Source organism: Neopelma chrysocephalum, unplaced genomic scaffold (assembly GCF_003984885.1).
Source record: "Neopelma chrysocephalum unplaced genomic scaffold, ASM398488v2 Primary Assembly neopelma1_91, whole genome shotgun sequence".
NCBI lineage: Eukaryota > Metazoa > Chordata > Aves > Passeriformes > Pipridae > Neopelma > Neopelma chrysocephalum.
Window position 1 is genome coordinate 6,201,803 of NW_020897753.1, and position 22,409 is coordinate 6,224,211.

Here is a 22,409-nt window from a genome sequence, read left to right on the forward strand (position 1 = left end):
GGACAGGAGCACCCTCCTGTCTCACAGGCCTCTGAACACCCAGTTTATGGCCTGAGGAGTCAGGGCTGCTCTGGGCAGAGGGTGTAAATGGCCTGTTGATACCAGTTTCTGGGCAATGGCCTGGAAGGCTCTAGAATCCACAGTTTTGGGTTACACCCATCCAGTGATGAACTGGTCCCAGCTGCTCTAACTAGGACATATTAGGATGTGAGTGTATAAAATTATCAAGAGTCCTTGAAACAGGCATTTTCCCGGAAATCCATCACCTGAATCGAGCGTCCAGAACACCACTTTTTCTTTCCCTTTGTCAAAACGAGCTGATGTTTCTCTGCAGTCCCTGAATTTATCCTGTGTTTCTCTGCTCCCAGAACATGAACCTGCTGTCAGATGCCCGCTCTGCCAGGGTGTACCGGGACGAGCTGGATGCACTGCGGGAGAAGGCGATCCGGGTGGACAAGCTGGAGAGCGAGGTCGGCCGCTACAAGGAGAGGCTCCACGACATCGAGTTCTACAAAGCCAGAGTGGAGGTACTGCCTGAGTCCCCAGACCCACCATGCCAAAATTGGCAGAAACGAGGCTGCTCGGAGACAGTTTTGAGTCTTTAAGCAGCAAAGGTGTTTATTTGGAGCAACGCTGGGGAACCAGCTCCCAAACTAACTCCCAAGTTCTCAGTGAAAAGCCAGCTAATTTATACAGTTTTTATGAGTGATTACAACATCTAGACATGCATATTCATTTAATTTCACAATCTAATGATCATATTCATAATAGGCAGAGTCTAGGCGGAGCTTGAGGCGGAGCTGTTCTTTTAGGGAGTCCTCTGGTGGTCTTTCTAGTCCTTCAGCCTCAAGAGGGTCCTATTTGCCATGAACTTTTCCTGACTACGTACTGGGAGCTTGTGAAAACCTCCCTGATTCAGCTGGCTTATCTCCCCAGATGTCATAGAATCATAGAATCAGCTGGGTTGGAAGGGACCTCCAAGATCATCAAGTCCAACCCTTGATCCAACCCCGCTGTGGTTCCCAGCCTGTGGCACTGATGCCACATCCAGTCTCTTCTTAAAAACCTCCAGGGACAGAGAATCCACCCCTTCCCTGGGCAGCCCATTCCAATGGCTGATCACCCTCTCTGGAAAGAAATTCTTTCTAATATCCAACCTAAACCTCCCCTGGCACAGCTGAAGACCCCGAGCCCTCTTGTCTTGCTGAGAGTTGCCTGGGAAAAGAGACCAACCCCCACCCGGCTCCCCGCTCCTGGCAGGGAGTTGGAGAGAGTGAGGAGGTCTCCCCTGAGCCTCCTCTTCTCCAGGCTGAACAGCCCCAGCTCCCTCAGCCTCTCCTCATAGGACTTGTGCTCCAGGGAAGACAGTTTTTTAAGTAAATTGTTGGGGAAATGGTGGCTGTTGACATAAACGAGTCCAGCACAATGGTATTCCATGCATAAAACACCCTGAAAAAAGCTGTGCTGACACCAGGCAAGGGAGACTGACAGTTCTAGGAATTAATAATTTAGGAAACAAATCAACGTGCAGGATTTTATTCGCCCACCGTTCTGTCTGTAAATGCCAAGTTCATTGGGCAAATGCCATATGATAAGAAAACTGGGAGAGGAAAAGAGATTAGTGTACAGGATTTGAAACCAGGGGGAATTTCATTTTCATAGAATGCTTCAACTAGTAAAAACCCTAAAATTTGTTGATGTAAACTGTCTGATTTTTCAATAGAGGCAGATGCCAATTAGTTGGGTTTGCTTTTAATAATAATAATTATGAGTTAATATTTGTGTGATGGATAAATATTTATGTTTTACTCACTAATCTTTTTTCAGATTTTGCAGCTGACTGTGCTGAAGTTGGAAAGGTTTTGTCTTTGTATCATGACTAGAATTGCCACTCGTGTTTCTACACGTTATTGTCGTCAGGTGCCATTAAAAAAAATCCTCTGTGTGCAGAAATTAAAGGTGTTCAGGACCTTTGGGAATGGCTGGTTGTATTTTAGGGATGTGGGTACATTTTCAGCATCATGGCCTGACTTTATAGGCCCAGTGGCCTATAAACCTAATTATGGGCTGTACCTGCAATACATCTTCGCAGATCACAGCTCAAATCACAGAGATATTGATGTTTGGTTATAATTATCAACACCTTAATTATTATAAATGGTTTAGGGAGCATTTAATCTAATTTATGTGAAGTTTTTTTGTCATAAATATGTTGTTTTCTAAGAAGTCTCTTACAGCTTCCAAATGAATCTTTTTGGCTAAAACTGGTGGTGAAGTTTGTGTGAACAAGGAAATACTTTTGATTTGAGATTTTTTTGTTGTTGTTGCTTAATTCTTGCAGGAGTTAAAGGAAGACAATCAAGTGCTGCTGGAAACCAAGACGATGCTGGAAGATCAGTTGGAGGGGACTCGAGCCCGTTCAGACAAACTGCACGAGTTGGAGAAGGAGAATCTGCAATTAAAAGCCAAATTGCATGATATGGAGATGGTAAGGGGCAGGACAGGGTGACAGGACAGTTGATGCACAGTGAATTTCGTGCCCATTTTTAATAAAAGAACCTCCAAAATAGTGGGGGAGAGAAGGAAGGGGCCTCTTGGTTTACTGACACATTAGTAAGAGCAATAGGATCGATTTTTTAGATGAGAGGACAGTCTGTTGTCACTTAAATCCTGTGTTTATCCTGGATACCCTCTTTCCTGATATTTGGAAAGAAGTGAATTTGGAAAAAGTAAAGAACCATTGCTGTAGGTTATGAGGAGAAGAGATTCCTCTCTACTGCTTGTTGCTCTTCCCTCCAAAATTCTCCCTGTTTTTGCCATTTTTTCCCCATCTCACATGGGAGGGAGGAGATCTGATTAGCAAACCATAAAATGCACTTTGCACTGCTCTGTGAGGTACCAGAGAGTCAAATCCTTGGCACACATGTTTTCTAACACGTGCAATAATTTTCCAGGAGCGTGACATGGACAGAAAGAAGATTGAGGAGCTCATGGAGGAGAACATGACCCTGGAAATGGCTCAGAAACAGAGCATGGATGAATCTTTGCATCTTGGCTGGGAACTGGAACAGATCAACAGGACTACTGAACTCTCTGAAGGTAAAAAAATACCCAGTTAATGCTGCAAAGGGGTGAAATGGGAAAATTGCCATCTCAGAGGCTGCACAGCACTAGGAAATGAAAGGTCCTTGTTTCTGAAGTGCAGGGTCTGTTGTCCTCCGGAGAGGTGCTCATTCCCAGGTATCCTTGGAGACACAGCCTGCAGGAGAAGTCTGCTCTTGTCACTCTTGTTCAGTTAAACAGAGGTGTAAACCCCACAAATACCTCCAAGTGACTTTATTTGGCCATTCAGAGCAGATCAGGACTATTCTGGCTTTGCTGTTCTCAGAGTTGAGAAGAAGTTGTTTGCAGGGATAGCTGTGGCAAAAACATGGATTATCCCAGTATAACATGCTTGGTCATACACTGGATCCCTTGTGGAAATTTAGAGATACACCCTGAGTTGTGGGAAACAAATCTCTGCTGGGATTAGGAACATTGGGAGAGCAGAACATTTTCTTTGATGCAACTGCAGGGTCATTAATCCAAGAAGGCCTTGGAGGGCCTTCAAAGGCTGTTAAATCCCCTAAGGCTGAAAATGCAAAGTCACGAGAACCCCAGGTTAAGAATCCTTGTTATTTTTATATGTAATACATATAAATACATGGGGTTTTATTCCTGCAGTGCCCCAGAAATCGCTGGGCCACGAGGTGAACGAGCTGACATCCAGCAGGTTGCTGAAGCTGGAGATGGAAAACCAAAGTTTGCTGAAGACAGTGGAAGAACTGCAGAGCGCCGTGGGTTCCGTGGAAGGCAGCAGTTCCAGGATCCTGAAAATGGAGAAGGAAAACCAAAGACTCAGCAAAAAGGTAATGGAGTTCTGGGGGAATCTTTCTAAAGGATGATTTTTACCAGTTGCTGTTATTTTTGGTGAAGTGTGACAAGGTTCTGAGTGGTGTTATGCTAAAAAATAAAATCACCTCAGAGAGGTTTTTCTCTTTTGGTTTTTGCTGGTTTGTTCCTGTAAGAACGTGACCAGTTGATTCTTACACCACTGAGGGAAAAATACGAACATATTTGGGATATAATGAGTAATGAGAGTGTTTTAGGGTACTTGGAAACATGAATTTTTGTGATTATTAAGCAGGAGAAAGTGCCTGTGGAAAGTTGGGCCCGTGTCCTCATTTTTAGGTGAGAAAGCAAGAAGGTGGGTCAAGGAATTGAGGAGCAGGTGAAGAGAAGAATTTGTCAGATTAAATCCATGCTGATCTACAGCGTTTTACTGCTCAAATTATATCTATCAAAGAGACTAATTCAGTCAGTGATATTTATAGAAAATAAAAATTTGGGGAAAAAAACCTGGCTAATTGCAGTGGAGTGAAATGTCTAAAGTTCCTCAAATAGCTTTTCCTTCAGCAGCTGTTCCAAGTGAAAGACTATTCTTAGAGTGGGTAAGAGATAATTAGAAAAAAAAAGGGAGAATTGAAAGAAATCCCTCCTGTATTCCATAATTCCCTGAGTTTCTATGCAGTGTCCCAGGGATCCAAAAGGAAGGAGGAGGGATGAGAAGCACACAAATGGGATTCAGGTCAACAAATTGCTTTGTGGAGGAACAAATTCCAGCCTACTGCCTTTTTTTGAGTCTGTTTCTCAGGATTTAGCTGCAGTTAGTGCCTAATTCAGGTGATTTGTTCCTAAAAATCATGCTTGGGTGTTTTAAATTTTAAATAGCTTTGCTGTCTGGTGACACCGAGTTGGAACCGTTTGGCAAAACCAACCTAATATTGAATTCCCAAGGAATCGTCATAATTATCTCTTGGAATAGTTAAGTAAGATCAAACAGCATTCAACCTTTTATAAGTTAAAAGGGGCTTGGAGGAACAGTGTAAATCTCAGTAAAAGGAAATTTTAAGAGAAAAAAAAAGATGCTTAGGGAAATATCCAGAGCCTAAGAAAACCTGACCCTTACTTGCAAAAGTACTTTATAGATACAGTCTGCTGAGCCAGGGAGAAAATTCTGGCAGAAGTAAATGTATTCCCAGAAGAAATTAGTTGTTTCAATTAAAGATGAGAAAATTCCATTTTCTGTGTTCTCTTCTGTGTTTTATATGTTGATTCCTACCAGGGTGCCTTCAAGCTAAGAGTAATACAAGTGTCATTTTTTAAGTGCATGTTAAAAAAAAAAATCTGTCTCTCTTTTCCCAGCTGGAAGAGCTGGAGAATGAAATGAGCCAAGAGAAACAAAGTCTTCAGAACAGTCAAAACCTGAGCAAGGATTTGATGAAAGAGAAAGCACAGCTTGAAAAGACACTGGAAGCACTTAAAGAAAACTCCGAGCGGCAAGTGAGTGCTGCGGAATTCCGAGTTTTCCCTCTGCTTTGTGCTCTGCTGGTTCTCCCTTTGGGGGTTTTCCCAGGCAGAAGGGGACTGTAAATGTGGATTTGTTGCAGCCAAAGGGCTTTTCTGAGCCCTGCAGTGAGAGACAGGACTCATTTCACTGCTGCTTTAGAACTTTTGGGGGGGGGTTTAGAACACTTCTGTGGCTTCTGCAGGCTGGGCGTTTGCTCAGAGGGTGTCGCTCAGCCAAGATGGAAATTTGGGAAGTTTGGAGGGAAGGCAGACAGCTCTCCATGGAGGAGAACAGGTCCCAGGCAGCTGGGCAGTGTTTGGAGCAGGGTCAGTGTTAATAACAATTCCAGCAGCGTGTCCCAGGGGTGGGATCCACCACATCCAGATCCATCATTGCCCCCTCCACCGGAATGTTTCCCAGCTGGCACTGTCTGGGCTTATTTCTGGGAAAAGCAGAGGTGATCTCAGGGATGTGAGGGATTCCTGATGGCACTCAGCACAATTTGAGAGGAGACACATCAAAGTTGTGCTGATTTATACATTAAAAAGAACCCCTGGACACGCTGCCCAAAACAGCTGCAGAGAATCAGAAAGAATTATTTTCTTCTTAGGAAACATATTCCCAAATCTACCTCAAGGATAAAGGCAGAACTTCCATCTCAATTTTCCACTTTAACTGGCATCTAGGTCTTTGTAAAGATGAGCCTGCACCTGGTGGGCACTGGCACCTCCTAAAGGTGTCTGCAGAGCAATCCAGAGGACACATGGAAAAAAGACTTCTGGAAACTTCTGGGAGTCCCATATTTAGTAATTGTGTCCTTCAGATAACTCCTGGAGTTATCTTTTATTTTTCATATGTATCTTTTTATGTAGTTATCCCACTTACACCCCCTGATGACATTGCCATTTTTAAGTGCAATTTAAAAAGTATGGTGTTCTGAAATACAGAATATTGGGTTTCAGAATGCTGAAGGTTTTTCAAGGCCTGATGTTTAATCAGTAAATGAAATTCCAGACTTAGAAAAGAAAGAGGAAGAAAAAAAAAAGCTTGGCATTGAAGCTTTACTTTCATTTAAAGGTACATATGTCGTTTTAAACGTGTTGGGGTAGGACTGACATTTCAGCGGGACTTTTTCTGCTGAAAAATAATAAATATATTTTAAAATAACGTACTCGAGGGCTGGTGGCTCAGGAACATCTTCCACATCTCTTACAAATCCTGTGCTGGACTGGAGTGAGGCTCATTTGAGCTCATCAAAACCACGGAGCCATTCCTGATGATTTTGTGTTAAACTGGGCCGAGGGAAGCAGAATCCATGGGAAGCAATTCCTGCTGCTCAGGGAGGGACACACCAGGTGCTCCTGTGTTTTCAGACACCTGGGAGTTGTTTGCTGGTGGCTCCTTTCAGAGCAGTTTGGCATTGCCATGGGTGTGTAATGAATAGTTTTCCATCCACACTCCACTAGGAGAGAACAGTCTATAATTTTCTCGCTCTGTTTTTCACTGCAAGCAGCACTTTTGCTTTTCTGCAGCACAGTTTATTGTTCAAACACCCCTTACACTGGGTTATTAGTGTACAGTTAAATATTGATCCAAACAGTTCTCTGCATTTTGCTGTCTGTTGTTACGTGCCCAAATCCTTCCAAATTATTTGGAGCAACTGAACAACTCGATAAATACTGAAAATTGAGATGTGAGTTCTGCCTTTATCCTTCAGGCAGATCCAGGAATATGTTTCCTAATTCAAATATGATTTACTTTCTCTGAAGCTGTTTTGGAACAGTGTGTCCAAGGGTTCTTTTTAAGTAAAAAATCAGTGTAACTTTGTGTTTCTTCTCAAACTGTTGCTGGGTGTGATCATGGTCCCTTCATGTCCCACACATCACCTCTGCTTTTCCCAAATGAAATAAAGCTGCTTCTGTGGCTCCCACACTCCCTCCATCTCAGGTTGGGTTTAGAACTTGTCTCTTGTTCTTTGTGGACACACATCCCTGGCGATTACAGAGGTTAAGAGAAATAATCTAAATCTAATTCATCCACAAATGAAAACACAATTCTGCTGAGGCACAGATAAAGCTTGGGTTTGATTTGTGCTTTAAATTTTGGGTTTATGTTGTGCATTAATATTAAAGAAGAGGAGATTTGAAGATTCAGTTTGACTTTGTTGTCAGGCTTCCACTTGGGTACATACGTAATGTTTATGACTCCTCAAAGAAATACCAGTAGAGTAAAAAAACTGGATTTTAACTCAGAAGGGAAATGTGATGTGATCTTATTCTCTTAGTAGCTTTCAGTTTGTGTATGAATTAATTCCTTGTTGATGTGCTGTTCACCAGTTCACCATTTTTCTCCCCAAATTAGATTAAACTGTTAGAACAGGAAAATGAGCACTTGAATCAAACTGTGGCCTCTCTCAGGCAACGCTCGCAGATCAGCGCCGAGGCGAGAATGAAGGAGATTGAAAAGGAAAACAAAATCCTTCACGAGTCCATTAAAGAGACCAGCAGCAAGTTAAACAAGATGGAGTTTGAGAAAAAACAAGTGAGGAAGGAACTGGAACACTACAAAGAGAAAGGGGAGAGGGCAGAGGAGCTGGAGAACGAGCTGCACCGGCTGGAGAAGGACAACGAGCTGCTCCAGAAAAAAATCACTAACCTGAAAATCACTTGTGAGAAGATCGAGGCCTTGGAACAGGAGAACTCCGACCTGGAGACGGAGAACAGGAAGCTGAAAAAAACCCTGGACAGCCTAAAAAACCTCACTTTCCAGCTGGAGTCCTTGGAAAAGGAGAACGCGCAGCTCGACGAGGAAAACTTGGAGCTGAGGAGGACAATTGAATCCTTGAAGTGTACAAGCATTAAAGTGGCACAGCTACAGCTGGAAAATAAAGAGCTGGAGAGTGAAAAGGAGCAGCTCAAAAAGAGCCTTGAGCTCATGAAAGCCTCTTTTAAGAAGACTGAACGCTTGGAGGTCAGTTACCAAGGGCTGGACACGGAAAACCAAAGGCTCCAGAAGGCCCTGGAAAACAGCAATAAGAAGATTCAGCAGTTAGAAAGCGAGCTCCAGGATTTAGAGTCTGAGAATCAGACCCTGCAGAAGAACTTGGAAGAGTTAAAAATCTCCAGTAAGCGCCTGGAGCAGCTGGAGAAGGAGAACAAGTTGTTAGAGCAAGAGACTTCTCAGCTGGAGAAGGATAAGAAACAGCTAGAAAAGGAAAATAAAAGGCTTAGACAGCAGGCAGAGATTAAAGACAGTACTTTAGAGGAGAACAATGTCAAAATTAGTAACCTGGAAAGGGAGAATAAATCTCTGTTCAAGGAAATCGTCGTGTACAAAGAGTCCTGTCTGCGCCTGAAAGAACTGGAAAAGGAAAATAAGGAGCTGGTGAAAAGAGCAACCATTGATAAGAAAACCCTGGTCACCTTGAGAGAGGTAAAGAGATTGGTTATTACCCTTCCACCATAATCTGTTTGTCAGGTGGAGAAATCAGAGCTGTGTTTCTGGAAAAAAGGCTCTACTTTGGGGTTTTTAGGTTTTAATCTGTGTGCTCTCACCATCTTTGTGCTTACAGCAGGGAAAGCATTGGATAATCAGAATTTATCAAACGTTTTCCCTTCACTGTCGTGCTCAAGACCAAATTTAAAGGGAAATTCTACAGAAAGGAAGAGAGTACAGTGAAATCATGGTTACAGTGTGGTGTCTGATCCAGCTGAGAGCTGACAACTGGAAGGAGGGGAGGGTTAACGTTGAATTATTCAAGTCATGTAGCGATAAAAGGCTCCTGTCTGGGCACTCCTAGAACTGAGACTACGCTATTTGAGTTCTGTGGAAACACTGACTTTTGTGTTTTCTTCTCTTCAAGGACCTGGTGAATGAAAAACTAAAGACTCAACAGATGAACAACGACCTGGAGAAACTTGCCCACGAGCTGGAGAAAATAGGCTTGAACAAGGAGCGGCTCTTGGAGGACGAGCAGAGCAGTGATGACAGGTGAGGGTGGCAGGGCCCACCTGAGAGAGACAACAAAGGAGGGGCTTTTTCATTCAGGGAGGGAAAACAGGCTTGTACATCTCTGAGATTTTTAGGGCACACTCACAGACCCAAAATGGAGCTCTGAAATGGATAAGGGAGCTGATGTGCTGTTACATTCTGTGACAGCGAGTTGCCACTTTTTGTTGCTAAGAAACTCACTGAAGTATGTCAGTAGATCCAGTTAATTATAATTAAATGTTTTGTGTTCCAGCCAGCAGCAGGAACAATGGCAGTAGGAGATAATTAGCTCAAAGTGTATTTTTTTTCCTTTTTGACACAAATGGTTTTTACACCTTGAACTGCCTCACTCTTCCCTTACAACTAATCCCTCCTACAAAAGGAAGCTGCATTCCCACTGGAAGTCTCCAGTCCTTGAGTGGCTCCAGAAGTTGGTGCTGGCTCCATCCCTCCACCACACCTGCCATTGGGAAGCAGCTGCTACCCCGACATCTGTTTCCTCTGCTGGGTTTCCGTCTTCTGCCTTATCCTGCAGGGATTTAGGGAAAACCTGTGGCAGGAGAAAAACAGAGTATCCTGGGCCTCTGGCCAAACTTTGTTGCACAGTGCTGTTCAGTGGGGTGATCTGTTATTACAACTGATTGTCATGAAAGTGTAGGTTGATTTGGGGCTTTCTGTGTCAAAAGAAACCCACATAACTGGATTAAAAACCCAAATGGCTCCTTTTCTTTACTGCCAGGGCTCTGTTACTGAGGAAGTGCCACAGTCCTGGGGGTGAATCTGTTACCACCTCTTGTTTTCTCAGCTCCCAGGTGAGCTCAGGGAAGGCCTCAGTACTTTTTCTAGTCCGGTCATTTTGATGATGGAAATTAAAAATGGACAATTTTTCTCTTCCTAATTGGAGAGAGTTGCTTGTGTTTTTAATGAATATTCTTGGTAGCACTTCAGTCTTTCCAGTGGGCTCTAAACTGGCCACGTTTTATGAGTTAACTTGGAAGTGTTTCCCTTTTTCCCTTGTCTTTCCAATGTCTGTTGTCCTTGGACAAACACATTCATGGACTCTGAATACCCAGGTCTCAATGTACCATCTTTCACTGTTAGGTGTTCAAAAGCAAACTGGATATTGGATCTCTGCTGTTTGTCTTTTTTACATAATTTTGTAACTTTTCAGTGACAGAAATTCTTATTTCCAACCAAATCTGTGCTTCAGCTCAAGGAGGTGAAATACTTTATATTCCACTAGTCATAGGCTGCCTCCTGTTCCTGAAATCCCTGGGAATTACTTGTCATATCTTCAAATGTAGGATTCCCATCCTGCTACTTGATGCCACTGGACAGCTTTCTGCTTATTAATTCTCTTCCCATTGGTCTTCTGCTCCAGTTCCTGGCTGGATCTAATGCTCTTGTCCATTCAGGAGCCTCCTGCAGTCTGTGCCCTTCACTGAACTGAGAGATCCTTCAGCAGCCAGCATTAAAAAGGGGGATATTAGTGGTTTGTTCCATCCAGCTGTGGGGAGCAGTGGGATGTTTTCCAGGTTCTGAGCCTGGTGCACAGCGACTGAACTGCTACAAGTGATTAATGAGTGTGGTTTTCAGTATTTTCTATAGAGGAGACACAGTTATAAATTGATACAGCCTAAATCTGACCACTTCTGTCCCAAACAGGCGCTCTGGGGTTTTTGGGTGTAAATATGGTGAAAAATGGAAGCTTTACCCCTCAGGGGTGGTGCCAGTCTTAAAATCCCAGCAGCTGGGCCGAGGGCACAATTTGCACAGTCAGGCACCAAAGGAGTGTGCACCTGCACAGTCCTTCCCTCTGTGAGCTGGCAGGGAATGGGAACTGAGGGAAATCCTGCTCTGCAAATCCTTCCCATCCTAATTGGCTTTGGATCCTCTGGAGCGGAGCCAGGAGGAGGAGTGCAGTCACCACACCCAGGGTAACGATCCAGATATGTTTATCCCCCCTTTTTGTGTGCCTAAAACACATCTGAAAGAAAGGAGGAGTCAAAAATGGCCTTTACTCCCATCTTCTATCGGCTCCAGGCACGGGACTTGCTGGGAATACCGAGGTGTCTCCATGCTCTTGACTTCCCAGCATTTTTGAGGGTGGCCATGAGGCTTCATTCCAGGATTTAAATGCCTCAAATAGGTTTGGAAAACACGGACTTTTTTTGTTGTTGTTGACCAGTAGGTACAAGCTCCTGGAGTCCAAACTGGAATCCACCCTCAAGAAGTCCCTGGAAATCAAAGAAGAGAAAATCGCTGCTTTGGAGGCTCGTTTGGAAGAGTCCACAAACCTGAACCAGCAGCTGCGGCAGGAGCTGAAAACAGTAAGGAAAAGGGCATTTTAATGGGAGATTAAAAGGTTCCTGTTGTTATTTCTGGTTTTGGGTAAGGCTGCAGAAAAGCTGGGTGTTGTTTAGGTAATGGAAAGCAGGACAAAGGTGTGACTGCTTTTAAAGCTGTGCTGGAATCGCATGGAAAGTTGTAGAGTTTATTCATTGTTCATTGAAAATGTCAGGTGGATAAATCATCTGGGGCTGATTTGATTTGGGATGTCATTTCCAGTTATGTTTCCCGACCTGCCTTCCACAGCCTGAACAGAGTGGTTAAAAAAAGAAATGCAGTCGCCTTGGCTGTTGGATTTTATTATAAAACTTGGGGGGTGCAGTTGAAAGCACTGAGATAAAATAGGAAATAGAGGTCCCCTGCTGTTAGGGTGAAGTTATCCATACCCATAAATAATTTGTGCAGCATCTCCCCAAACATGTACAAAAAGCAAATTTACAATTACAGTAACATAGAACTTCCTGTTCTTTGAGAAGTGGCCAGGTGATAAATCAGGATGTCTAAAATGGGAAATTCTAAACCTAATCCGAGTTGTCCTAAATAATTCCAGGTGAAAAAGAACTACGAAGCTCTCAAGCAAAGACAAGAGGAGGAGAGGATGGTTCAGAATTCCCCTCCGAGGAGCGGAGAAGAAAATCAGTCCGTCAATAAATGGGAGAAGGAAAATCAGGAAACGACTAGAGAACTGTTGAAAGTCAAAGACAGATTAATTGAAGTGGAGAGGAATGTAAGATGTGGTTTAAATATGTGATTGTTTGTTGTTGGCTGTTGCAGTCATACAAATGAGTGTTGGTGAAGTCTGTCACTTGTCACCTGGTTCACATCCCAAGAGGAATCTGAGTTAAATAGTGTATGGAGCAGCTGGATTCTGCTCTGGGGGATGCCTTAAAACACTTGACAGGCATTTCAAAGGAAATATGAAAACCTGAATTTGCCCTTTTGGATGCAGAGCTCTATCTCCAATCCCTCTGATCTAACCCTTATTCTCCTGGGGCCTGGAGGTGTCTCTGCTGTCCCTCCAGAGGTTACCTGGTTTTCCATCATAACCCTGTGTGTTCCTTGGCCCTGGAGGGTGATCCCCATTGTTGTTGCACCCCGTGAATCCCTTGGAGAAGCAGCTGGGAGCTCACCCCCTGTGTTTGTTTTCCCCCCGTGCCCAGAACGCGACGCTGCAGGCGGAGAAGCAGGCGCTGAAGACGCAGCTGAAGCAGCTCGAGACTCAGAACAACAACCTGCAGGCCCAGATCCTGGCCCTGCAGAGACAGACCGTGGCCCTGCAGGAGCAGAACACCACCCTGCAAACCCAGAATGCCAAGCTCCAGGTGAGGGTTTTCCCAAAAATAAAATTACGGCCGTTTTTCCGACGAAATCAATGCGGTTTAAGTCACATTTTGCTTCCGGTGCCAACCTGGGAAAGAAGGTAATGTGGAAATAATCTGCACTCAGAGAGGACAAATAATAGTCTGTTTGCTGAGGAATAATTCCAGTCCTAGAAGTTGGTTTTAATCCTTCACATTTGTCCAATTTAAACTCTTGGCTTTATACTCTTTAAACTCTCAATTTTATATACTTATGAGTAGGGTAGGTTCTCTTATCCTTCTCTTAAGCCTTCTAAGATTGCTTGTTTTTTTTTTTTATTTTAGTTATACATCTAAATTAGGTCAGGGAAGTGGTGTGTCCAGAGAGATTGTAATAAATTTTGTCTATTTTTATAAGTAGTTTAAAAAAAAAAATAAAAAGCAGAGCTGTACCTAAAAGGAAAATCAAGATACTTACTAAAGTATAGAATATATATAAAAAAATATAGAATACTACAAAAAAAAAACCAAAGAAACCCCTACCTAAATATGTAAAGACTGAATATAGATAATTCAGAGGCAAAAGAAAGGTGATATTTGCCCATGGAAATGATTAAAATGGTTCACCCAGAGTCTTGCAGCTCTCGTGGCCAAGATTCAGATGTTGTCCTTCCTACTTCAACAGGGTAATTAAATACATATCTTTTTTTTGTCTCTAAAAATGAAATGTTCTTGCTAATGGATTGAATGCTTTTTGGAGTTCTAAGGATCCAAATTCCTTAAAGAGGGAGCAAAAAGTCCACAATCCAGCAGAAGCAGTGTCAGAAAGGAGGGGGGGCTGGTGGAAATCCGAGTGTCAGGGACTTTTTAAATGAGACAAATACGCATTTGGTGAAGGCCTGGAGTTCTCATCCTGACTTTCTGGGAAGCAGGACCCAGAGTTCCCAGGGCTGCACTTTGTGCTGCCACATTGAAATCTCATTAGTGCACAGCACTCCAAGGAAACAGGACTTCTGGGCCTTCTCTGGCTGTTCAAAAGCAGAGGACAGGGGCATGGAAATATCCCCTTTTAACCACAGGAGGATTTATGTCTGGGATTCAGAACTCTGAGTATTTTGTAACCCCATTTGTCAGGAAAACCCAGGAATATCTGTGCAGTTCCTTTTTTGCCTCGTGCACAACAGCACAGACCTTTCCTCTCTGGCAGGACAGCTCTCCATCAACTCCAGATTAAACTGAAAGGTGAAAGATGTTCCTGAAAATCAGAACTATCAGCTCCAGCTGAAGTGGAATCTCTGTCAGAACTGCTCCTGGCAGCTAATTCTTCTCTCCCTGCTGGTACCCATGAGGAGCAGACAAGAGAGGGGATGTTTTAGGCTCTAACTGGGAATTGTGAGCTGACAAAACTCAGGATTCAGCCTGGGCCGTGCCATGAGACATGACTTCATTTCCAGGGAAAGGTTCAGCTTTCTCCTGTGTGACAAAGAGCAGTGCAGTTCCAACAGGAAGGGATTTGTTCCCTGGTAACAGCAGGCACTGCAGTGGGAGATTTTTTTCCCCTTAATAGATACCCTGAGGGTTTTAGAAGCCTCAGTAGTTTGTGGTTTTCGTCTCTTGAATAGGAAAGAGAAGGGAATGAGCCTCATACAGGTCAGGTGACGAGATATCCAAGGATTAAATTTGGTTAATCTTTCCAGAGGCACAAAAAGTGAACTTGTGGGTTGGTTGGGGTTTTCTAAATTTGTCTAATGTTGAAGGCTTTATTGTGTTAGTAGACATTAATACTGCTCTGACACAATTCTGAACTAGTTCCACAAAAGAGTACAAAACAGAATGTGGGGAGTTCCTTCCAGGTGCTGTTATTTTATTTCCCTTTCTCTCTGTTAAATGAATGCTCCTGTTTGAACTCTCATTGTAAAAGGATATGTGGGCACCATAAAGAATTTATGGTGACAATACAGATTCTGTACAATAGAGGTGTTCTTAAAAATAGATCTCTATGCCAGCGTGAAAGTTCCTTTTATTTTAGTCCTGTCACAGATTTGGCTTATAATAGGATCCCTGAGGAGCCATTTTTCCCAGGTGTTTTGATGCCAGAGGAAAATGTTGTTCTTGTCTAGATAGCACTTTAAGAGGTATTGAAAGGTAAATAAGAATTTGATTATTTAATCAAATTAACCAGTGCTTAATTGATTAATCAAATCAATTCAATCATATGGTTCAGTGCTTTCCTGCGGTACTGCCATAAAAATATTCCTGCAATACTTTGAATTGGAGCTGTCTGTTGGGGTGCAAGAAAAGAGGATTCCCCTGAAAGGTTGGCAGGTAATGGAACAACTAGAAGGGGGTTAAACCCAAGAAATCTTTCGATAGGAGATAGACAAAATAATCCAGACCACCAAATTAATTACAACGAAATTAATTAACAACCGTTGGTGGCCGCAGGTGGAAAACTCCACCCTGAACTCCCAGAGCACGTCCCTGATGAACCAGAACGCCCAGCTGCTCATCCAGCAGTCGGCCCTGGAGAACGAGAACGAGGGCGTGCTCAAGGACAGGGAGGACCTCAAGGGCCTGTACGAGGCCCTGCTGAAGGACCACGAGAAGCTGGAGCAGCTGCACGAGCGCCAGGCGGCCGAGTACGAGTCGCTCATCGCCAAGCACGGCAGCCTCAAGGCCGCCCACAAGAACCTGGAGGTGGAGCACAAGGACCTGGAGGACAGGTGAGCACGGCCCTGCTGAGCAGCAGCCACTAACAAGTTGGAATAAAACTAGCCTGACTTAAGTCCTTTTGAGATTTTGTGCTGGTTTGAAGGTAAACCGGCAGGGGAAATGAACTCAACTCTAAGGAGAGATTATAAGTCAGAATAACAGTTTAATAAAGTAATACAATAAGTACGATTATACAGACAAACAGTTAGTTTTAACCCACAAAACCCAAATGTCTAACCCAGCACCCTGGGGCATGAACAGAGTGGTGTTTGTTGGGCCCCCTGAGTCCAAAGTAAAGGGAGAGGGGAAAAACCTGTTGGTGAGAGTGCTGGTGCAGTCCAGTCGAGAGTAGTGGTTGCAGTCTGGTTGAGAGTGGTGGTCTGTAGTCTTCCTCTGCATCCCATGAGTGGTTAAAAAAGTCCCAAGACCCCAAGATTATCTCTCCTCCAGTTGAGGCAGGAATGCCCAGTCCCTCCCTCAGGGCGGGGAGTTCCACAAAGGGTGTGAGGACAGGAGCATCCTCCTGTCTCACAGGCCTCTTAACCCCCAGTTTATAGCCTGAGGGGTCAGGCTGCTCTGGGCAGAGGGTGTAAATGGTCTGTTGATACCAGTTTCTGGGCAATGGCCTGGAAGGCTCTAGAATAGACAGTTTGAGGTTGCACCCATCCAGTGATGAACTGGTCCCAGCTGTTCTAACTAGGACAGATTTGCAACTTTAAACAGTCGCCGTTTCATAAAAACTCTGTATTCTCTTCAGTCCACAAAAAGACATTTAAAATATTGTCCTTGTGTGCAGGTACAATCAGCTGCTGAAACAGAAGGTGCAACTGGAAGAGCTGGAGAAAGTTCTCAAGGCAGAACAGGAGAAAATGCTGCAGCAAAGTGAAAAGCACGAAACGGTGGCAGCAGAATATAAAAAACTTCGCGATGAGAACGAAAGGTAAAGATGAGTCTGAGGTGTGTTAGTGGAGCTCTGAGCACCTGCCAGTGCAGCCTCAACAAGGGTTGTGTCTCCTCACATTTCTAAACACCTGATGCTGCAACTCAAGACTTCCATGATCCCACAAAAATAATCATTACATCCTGAGGGTGCGTGCGGGACAGAGGGATGTGGCAGGGCCCAGGAGGGACAAAGAGAACCCAGGGGTCAGTGTATCTGTGCTAAATCAATAACCTCTGGGACTGCCAGAGTTTGGGGGCATTCCTATTTCCATCCTGTTTTCTGTGGCTGTTTGTAGGATTTTTTTTTTTCTTTTGAAAAGTGGCATCTTAAAACTAATTGTGATGTAGAGATCCTGAACATAGAGAGAACACAGGGTTTAGCTTCAAGGCAGAACACATTCCTAGGAAGATGAGACTGGGATGACTTCCCTATAGTCTGTGATAGTAAGGAATTTGTGTTTGATGGAGCAGCAGGAGCCTTGGAAATGCCATGTGGGTAACAAATCCATTCCCACCTGCCTTTATTCTTTGCCGGTGTCTCCCAATCCCAGGCTCACTCACACCTACAGCCAGCTCCTGAGGGAGAACGAGGTTCTCCAGACTGACCACAAGAACCTGAAAACGCTGTTGAACAATTCCAAACTGGAGCAAACGCGGTTGGAAGCGGAGTTTTCCAAACTCAAAGAGCAGTACCAGCAACTGGATATCACGTCGACGAAGCTGAATAATCAGTGTGAGGTAGGTGAGAATTCTGCAATATTTATAGAAGTGTATTTGTGGACTCATAAAATGTGCTGGAGAATTAGTCATTTGGTTTAGAGATAATGAAGTGGGTCCAGAGACTAATTAATTTGCCTGTTGTTGGGTAAACTGGTTTAAATTATTTAAAGAATCGAAGAGGCTTTTATCAGGTGATTCATGATTTAGTTTTCTGTTTGGTTTGACTCTCAGAATGCCCTTGTGGACGCACATTTTCTTGATGATCTCGTGATCCTTGTGTAAAATACACTCACATATGTACCCAAGGGCCATTTCATGTATTTTACAGCTGCTCAGCCAGCTCAAAGGAAACCTGGAGGAGGAGAACAGGCATCTGCTGGATCAAATTCAGACTTTAATGCTGCAAAATAGGACATTACTGGAGCAGAATATGGAAAGCAAGGATCTCTTCCATGTGGAGCAAAGGCAGTACATGTGAGTTTTGAAAATCACTGTGATACACTGATTTTCTTTAAAAAGCTTCTGTTATATATGGAATTAAACTCGTGTGCTGCTTCTGAAACGTTTCAAAACAAAAATTTCAATTGTAAACGTAAAGCAGATAAAAACTAAAACCCTTATATTTGTAGTTCTGAAGGATCAGTGCAACTCTGATCGTTACTGATTTTGCAGAGGGGGAACAAAAATGTTATTTATTCCTCAATCTGCTACTGGCAAAGTTTAAAATTGTAATCTCAACTTTTTAGTGAATTTCAGGGAGGAGAAAATGGGCTTGTCTAAATTACATTTATTATTTGAAAAGGGGGGAAATTCTGTTGTGTAATAAAGGTGAATGGAAACTTTCTCATAAAGTTGTTGTATCATAAAGTTAAACCTAAGTCTGCTTGTTTGCTGCATCTCTTGCTTTTTCAATAAGAAGCAAGTGTTACATTAGAATTCTTCACCAAAGATGACAGCTCTGAGATAACAGATCCCCAGAGGAATGTTCTGCCCACACATTCCAGACATTTTTGCACATCCATTCTCCCTGGTTTCTGTTTGCAGTGACAAGCTCAATGAACTGAGGCGGCAGAAGGAGAAGCTGGAGGAGAAGATAATGGATCAGTATAAGTTTTATGAACCATCTCCACCCCGAAGGTACCAGTGAACGTGATATCAGAACAAAACACGACTTCAGGGCATAACCTGTTCTGCTCCAGCTGAAAATCGAGATCTCCCGAAATTCAGGGGGGCAGAACCATGTCTGTGTTTTGCATAGGAATTAGGAGAAGCGTGAGGGTATGAACAATGTGTCCTAAGTGTGCTGTGTCGTTGGTAACAGGAGGGGCAACTGGATCACCCTGAAGATGAGGAAGCTGATCAAGTCCAAGAAGGACGGGAACCGGGAGCGGCTCAAGTCCGTGACCCTGACGCCCACGCGCTCGGAATCCAGCGAGGGCTTCCTGCAGCTGCCCCACCAGGACAGCCAGGACAGCTCCTCGGTGGGCTCCAACTCCCTGGAGGACGGGCAGACCCTGGGCACCAAGAAGAGTAGCAGTGAGTACTGCAGGACGCTTCATTCTGCTCAATAAACCCTGGCTAAGTGTTGGGAAAGTCTGTGTCTTTTGGAGGGTTTGTAAAGGTGAAGTCTTTAGGAGCAGAGCCTGAGTTAATGTGAGGGCAGGTTTATGGTGACTTCTTGCAGACTCCCTGGAGTGTTGGGGCAGGAAGAAGTTTTTAGCATTTCTGGAGCTAAATGTTGAAGCTCCATTTGCAGTGCTTGGGTAAGAGGAAGCAGGCACTGCCCCTGGGTCAGGCAAGCAGGGTTCTGGATGGAATGTCAGATGTCACCACTCGTACCTCTTTTGTTTCTCCCTCTTGTCCCAGCATGAATCTCTCCCCTTGTCCTGGAAGCGTTTCCCAAGCTGTGGCTGTGCCAACATCCTTAAAAACACCTTCTGCCCAAACATGTTCCCCAGCACCTCACAAAACCAGTGAGGAAAACTTCTGAAGGTGCAGCAGGAAGAGTTAATGTAGAGACACAGCCTCTTAAAAGGATGGGGATTGTTAGTGATCCCAAAATGAGAGCAAAGTGGGAAGGGTTGCAGGGGGTGTGGATAAATGGAATATTCCAGACACAGTTTGCTAACCTTGGAAGAGCCTCACAGCCAGCACATGAGGGTGCCCACGGTATAAAAGGCCAGATTCTGTTTATTATTATTTATTACCTATATTTTTTTACTATCCACTCTTGGCGTGGATCATAAACTGCCCAGTTTCTCACAACTTGAGAGATAACATTGCAGCCAGGTTATCAGGATGTGATGGGTCTATTTAATAATTATGCACCAAAAGCATTTTGGCTGTGCATGTAAAAGCATCAGAATACATGAGCATTAACAGTCACTTCCAGTCTTTGCACTACTCCTTTTAAATTTAATGTCTTGAGTTTCAAAAAAGCAGCAGGTTGATTTTTCTGGGGCTTGTGCCAGCTGTGAATCTGCTGTGTTAGAAATGATTAAAGCCATTAGGATGTATTTTTTTAATTCTGTGCTTCTTGCAGAAGCTTAGTCAGAGTTAAAACCATCAAAAAATGCTGACTTTAAATCAGATTTGTGAGGGGTTTTTTAATAAGTGAAGACAATAGTATGTTCAGAGGTACACTTCAGCACTTTTGTTGCTGACTTGTCAGGTTGGGAAGCCTGGCGTTTTTGAGGTTGAGGTTCAAAACAGCTACTTTTGAACTTTAAAAGAAAAGCAACTGTTGCTTTTACATCCAGAGTGGTGTGGGGCGGGGGGCCAGCGGAGCTGCCGTGGGTGTGTCTGTGAGTGTGCACGCTGTGGGTCAGCCCATCTGCATCTGTGTCACCACCGTGGTGCTGTGGCAGGGCTTTGGTGTGCCAGTGTGTGCCAGTGTGTGCCAGTGTGTGCCCGTGTTCTCCTCGTGCCCCTCGGGACCCCTCCCCGGGAGCCGCGGCCGCAGTTACGGTGGCTGAGCCTCAAAGGAGGTTTGGAGCTGTGCAGACCTCATTAATTTTCTACCCCGTGGGCCTCGTTCGTGTCCCCCTTAATCCCAGTGTGTTTCTCCACAAACTGGAAGGGCTGATCTAATTCCGGATCCAAACCTGCCTCCGTTACACACGTCGCCATGGAAACCCCGGGCTTTGACAGGGTTCGGGTGCCTCGTGTGCCAACTCAGCTCTGCCAATCTTGCTGAGGCAGTTTGTGTCTCAGAGTGAAGAGACTATCTCAGCGTGACAAGTGCTGACGATGGGGCACATTTTGCAGTCTGTTTCTTCTGTAAATCCTAAATCCCGGGATACTGTGGGGCCTTTTTTTTCTGTAAGAAGCAGTTTGGCAGCAGCAGCTTCCACTGCAGGAGCTCCAGGAGGGAACACGTGTGAGCTGCCACGCTGAGGTGCTGGAGCTCCACGCTCTGGGAAGGGCCGGGTTCTGTCCCAGCCTGGGAAGGGACGTGGTTCCAGTGGGAACTGCTGAGGTGAAATGTCCTGCATGTCCCTCAGGAGGCAGGAGAAGGCAGCTCACCTCCCCTGGCACACACCAGGTGAAATGTCCTGCGTGTCCCTCAGGAGGCAGGAGAGGGCAGCTCACCTCCCCTGGCACACCTGTGGTGTCCTCCTCAGCTAGAGAGCAGAGTATCTGACACAGAGATCCTAAGGGCTTTAGGATTCCTATCCCATGTTCCCCGTTGGAGATGCTGATCCCACACCTGATTACCCTGCTGCTGCCACTGCTGATAAAGAGACTTGGTGTGTGCCAGCTCTGGAAGGTGGTGATGGAGACAGGTCACTTTGTGTTCCCAAGCTCCATGTGTTCCCAAGCCCTATTATCTCACAAGGGATCCTGGCCCAAAATTCCCCTGCTGTGCAGAGAAAGCAGCCCCTGAGGTGTCCCAGCATTCCCCAAGCCCCCGTGATCCCAGAGTGTGTGAGCTGGGAAGGAGGGGGTCCTGCATGGCTGTTGCTGTCCCTGCAGGCAGTGAGCACGTGTGTGCTCCTGACTGCAGGCTTCCACCTTGGCTTTTCATTCTCTGCTGGAAGTACAGCCTCCTCCTTCCCAGATCCTGACCCCAAATCCTTCCTGATCACTGCTGATGATCAGCTGAGTGCCACGGACCTGACACCTGCTCTGGGCAGGATGGGACCACTCAGAGCTTTCCCATAGAAAGCCCAGGGCAGGCAGGGGGGATTTTTGTTTTCTGTGGCCAAAACCAGATTCCCTTTGCTGCCTTCCACTGTAGCCTTTCCAGGTGATTACCAAAGTCCCAAGGAATCAGGGCTGTTAGGAAGCTGGATCTCTAGTAGTAGCACCAGAGCAGACACATCATATCATAGTGGAAGTAGAAAAAGTCTATTGGGCTCCATTTCCTATCACCAGGACATTTAGAAGATGTCTGCCTCATATTTTCTTGTGTGCATGAACAAAACCCTTTGAAGATTTTTAATACAGAATTCCTCAGAGGGTTTTTTGCAAACAGGAGGAGGGTTACAAAACAGGAGATTTCCTGATCAGGGGAGGAATTCTGCAATGCTCATCATTCCTTCTCAGCTCAGAAAGCAGGAACATGTTCTTAGAATACTGAAAAGAGGAAGAACACTTAATTTCTGCTGTAGCTCTGCCATTTCAGTATTAATCATCATTATCATTCCAGGACATTTCTTGAGTTGGATTTTATGCAGACATGACTTACATTATTCCCCCTTCAAGCAGGTTTTGCATTTTCCCAAGGGCCAGGTTTTGATGCAGGATTTGCAGGAAATCAGTAGTTGCAGGGGAGTTTCCTGGTGGGTGCAGTTAAATCAGCCCTTTTGGAGGTGATCTCTATTAATGGACAGGACAAATGACTCCAATGATTCTTGAACATGCTCTGGTTACTTTTTTAATAAGATTAGGGAGTTTTTAATTAAGAGGGCTCAGTTATCTTGTCTACAAAGGATTATAGAGGGGTGAGTTATCTTGTCTGTTAAAGGATTATAGAAGTTACAGAAGAGTCATGGGTCATCTTGGTG

The 22,409-nt window shown here is 44.5% G+C and overlaps 1 protein-coding gene across 1 annotated transcript in view; it reads left to right on the forward strand.

The window, feature by feature from the left end:
- CCDC88A (coiled-coil domain containing 88A) overlaps nucleotides 1-22,409 on the forward strand; it is a 56,943-nt gene that overhangs the window by 21,132 nt on the left and 13,402 nt on the right. Inside the window, exons 7-22 of the mRNA XM_027693324.1 lie at nucleotides 369-527; nucleotides 2,342-2,488; nucleotides 2,955-3,099; nucleotides 3,724-3,908; nucleotides 5,245-5,382; nucleotides 7,751-8,821; nucleotides 9,252-9,379; nucleotides 11,571-11,709; nucleotides 12,279-12,455; nucleotides 12,889-13,050; nucleotides 15,472-15,749; nucleotides 16,535-16,678; nucleotides 17,232-17,418; nucleotides 17,729-17,874; nucleotides 18,445-18,537; nucleotides 18,722-18,936. Of these exons, the coding sequence (XP_027549125.1) occupies nucleotides 369-527; nucleotides 2,342-2,488; nucleotides 2,955-3,099; nucleotides 3,724-3,908; nucleotides 5,245-5,382; nucleotides 7,751-8,821; nucleotides 9,252-9,379; nucleotides 11,571-11,709; nucleotides 12,279-12,455; nucleotides 12,889-13,050; nucleotides 15,472-15,749; nucleotides 16,535-16,678; nucleotides 17,232-17,418; nucleotides 17,729-17,874; nucleotides 18,445-18,537; nucleotides 18,722-18,936 (3,514 nt within the window). The remainder of the gene's footprint in view (nucleotides 1-368; nucleotides 528-2,341; nucleotides 2,489-2,954; nucleotides 3,100-3,723; nucleotides 3,909-5,244; nucleotides 5,383-7,750; nucleotides 8,822-9,251; nucleotides 9,380-11,570; nucleotides 11,710-12,278; nucleotides 12,456-12,888; nucleotides 13,051-15,471; nucleotides 15,750-16,534; nucleotides 16,679-17,231; nucleotides 17,419-17,728; nucleotides 17,875-18,444; nucleotides 18,538-18,721; nucleotides 18,937-22,409) is intronic.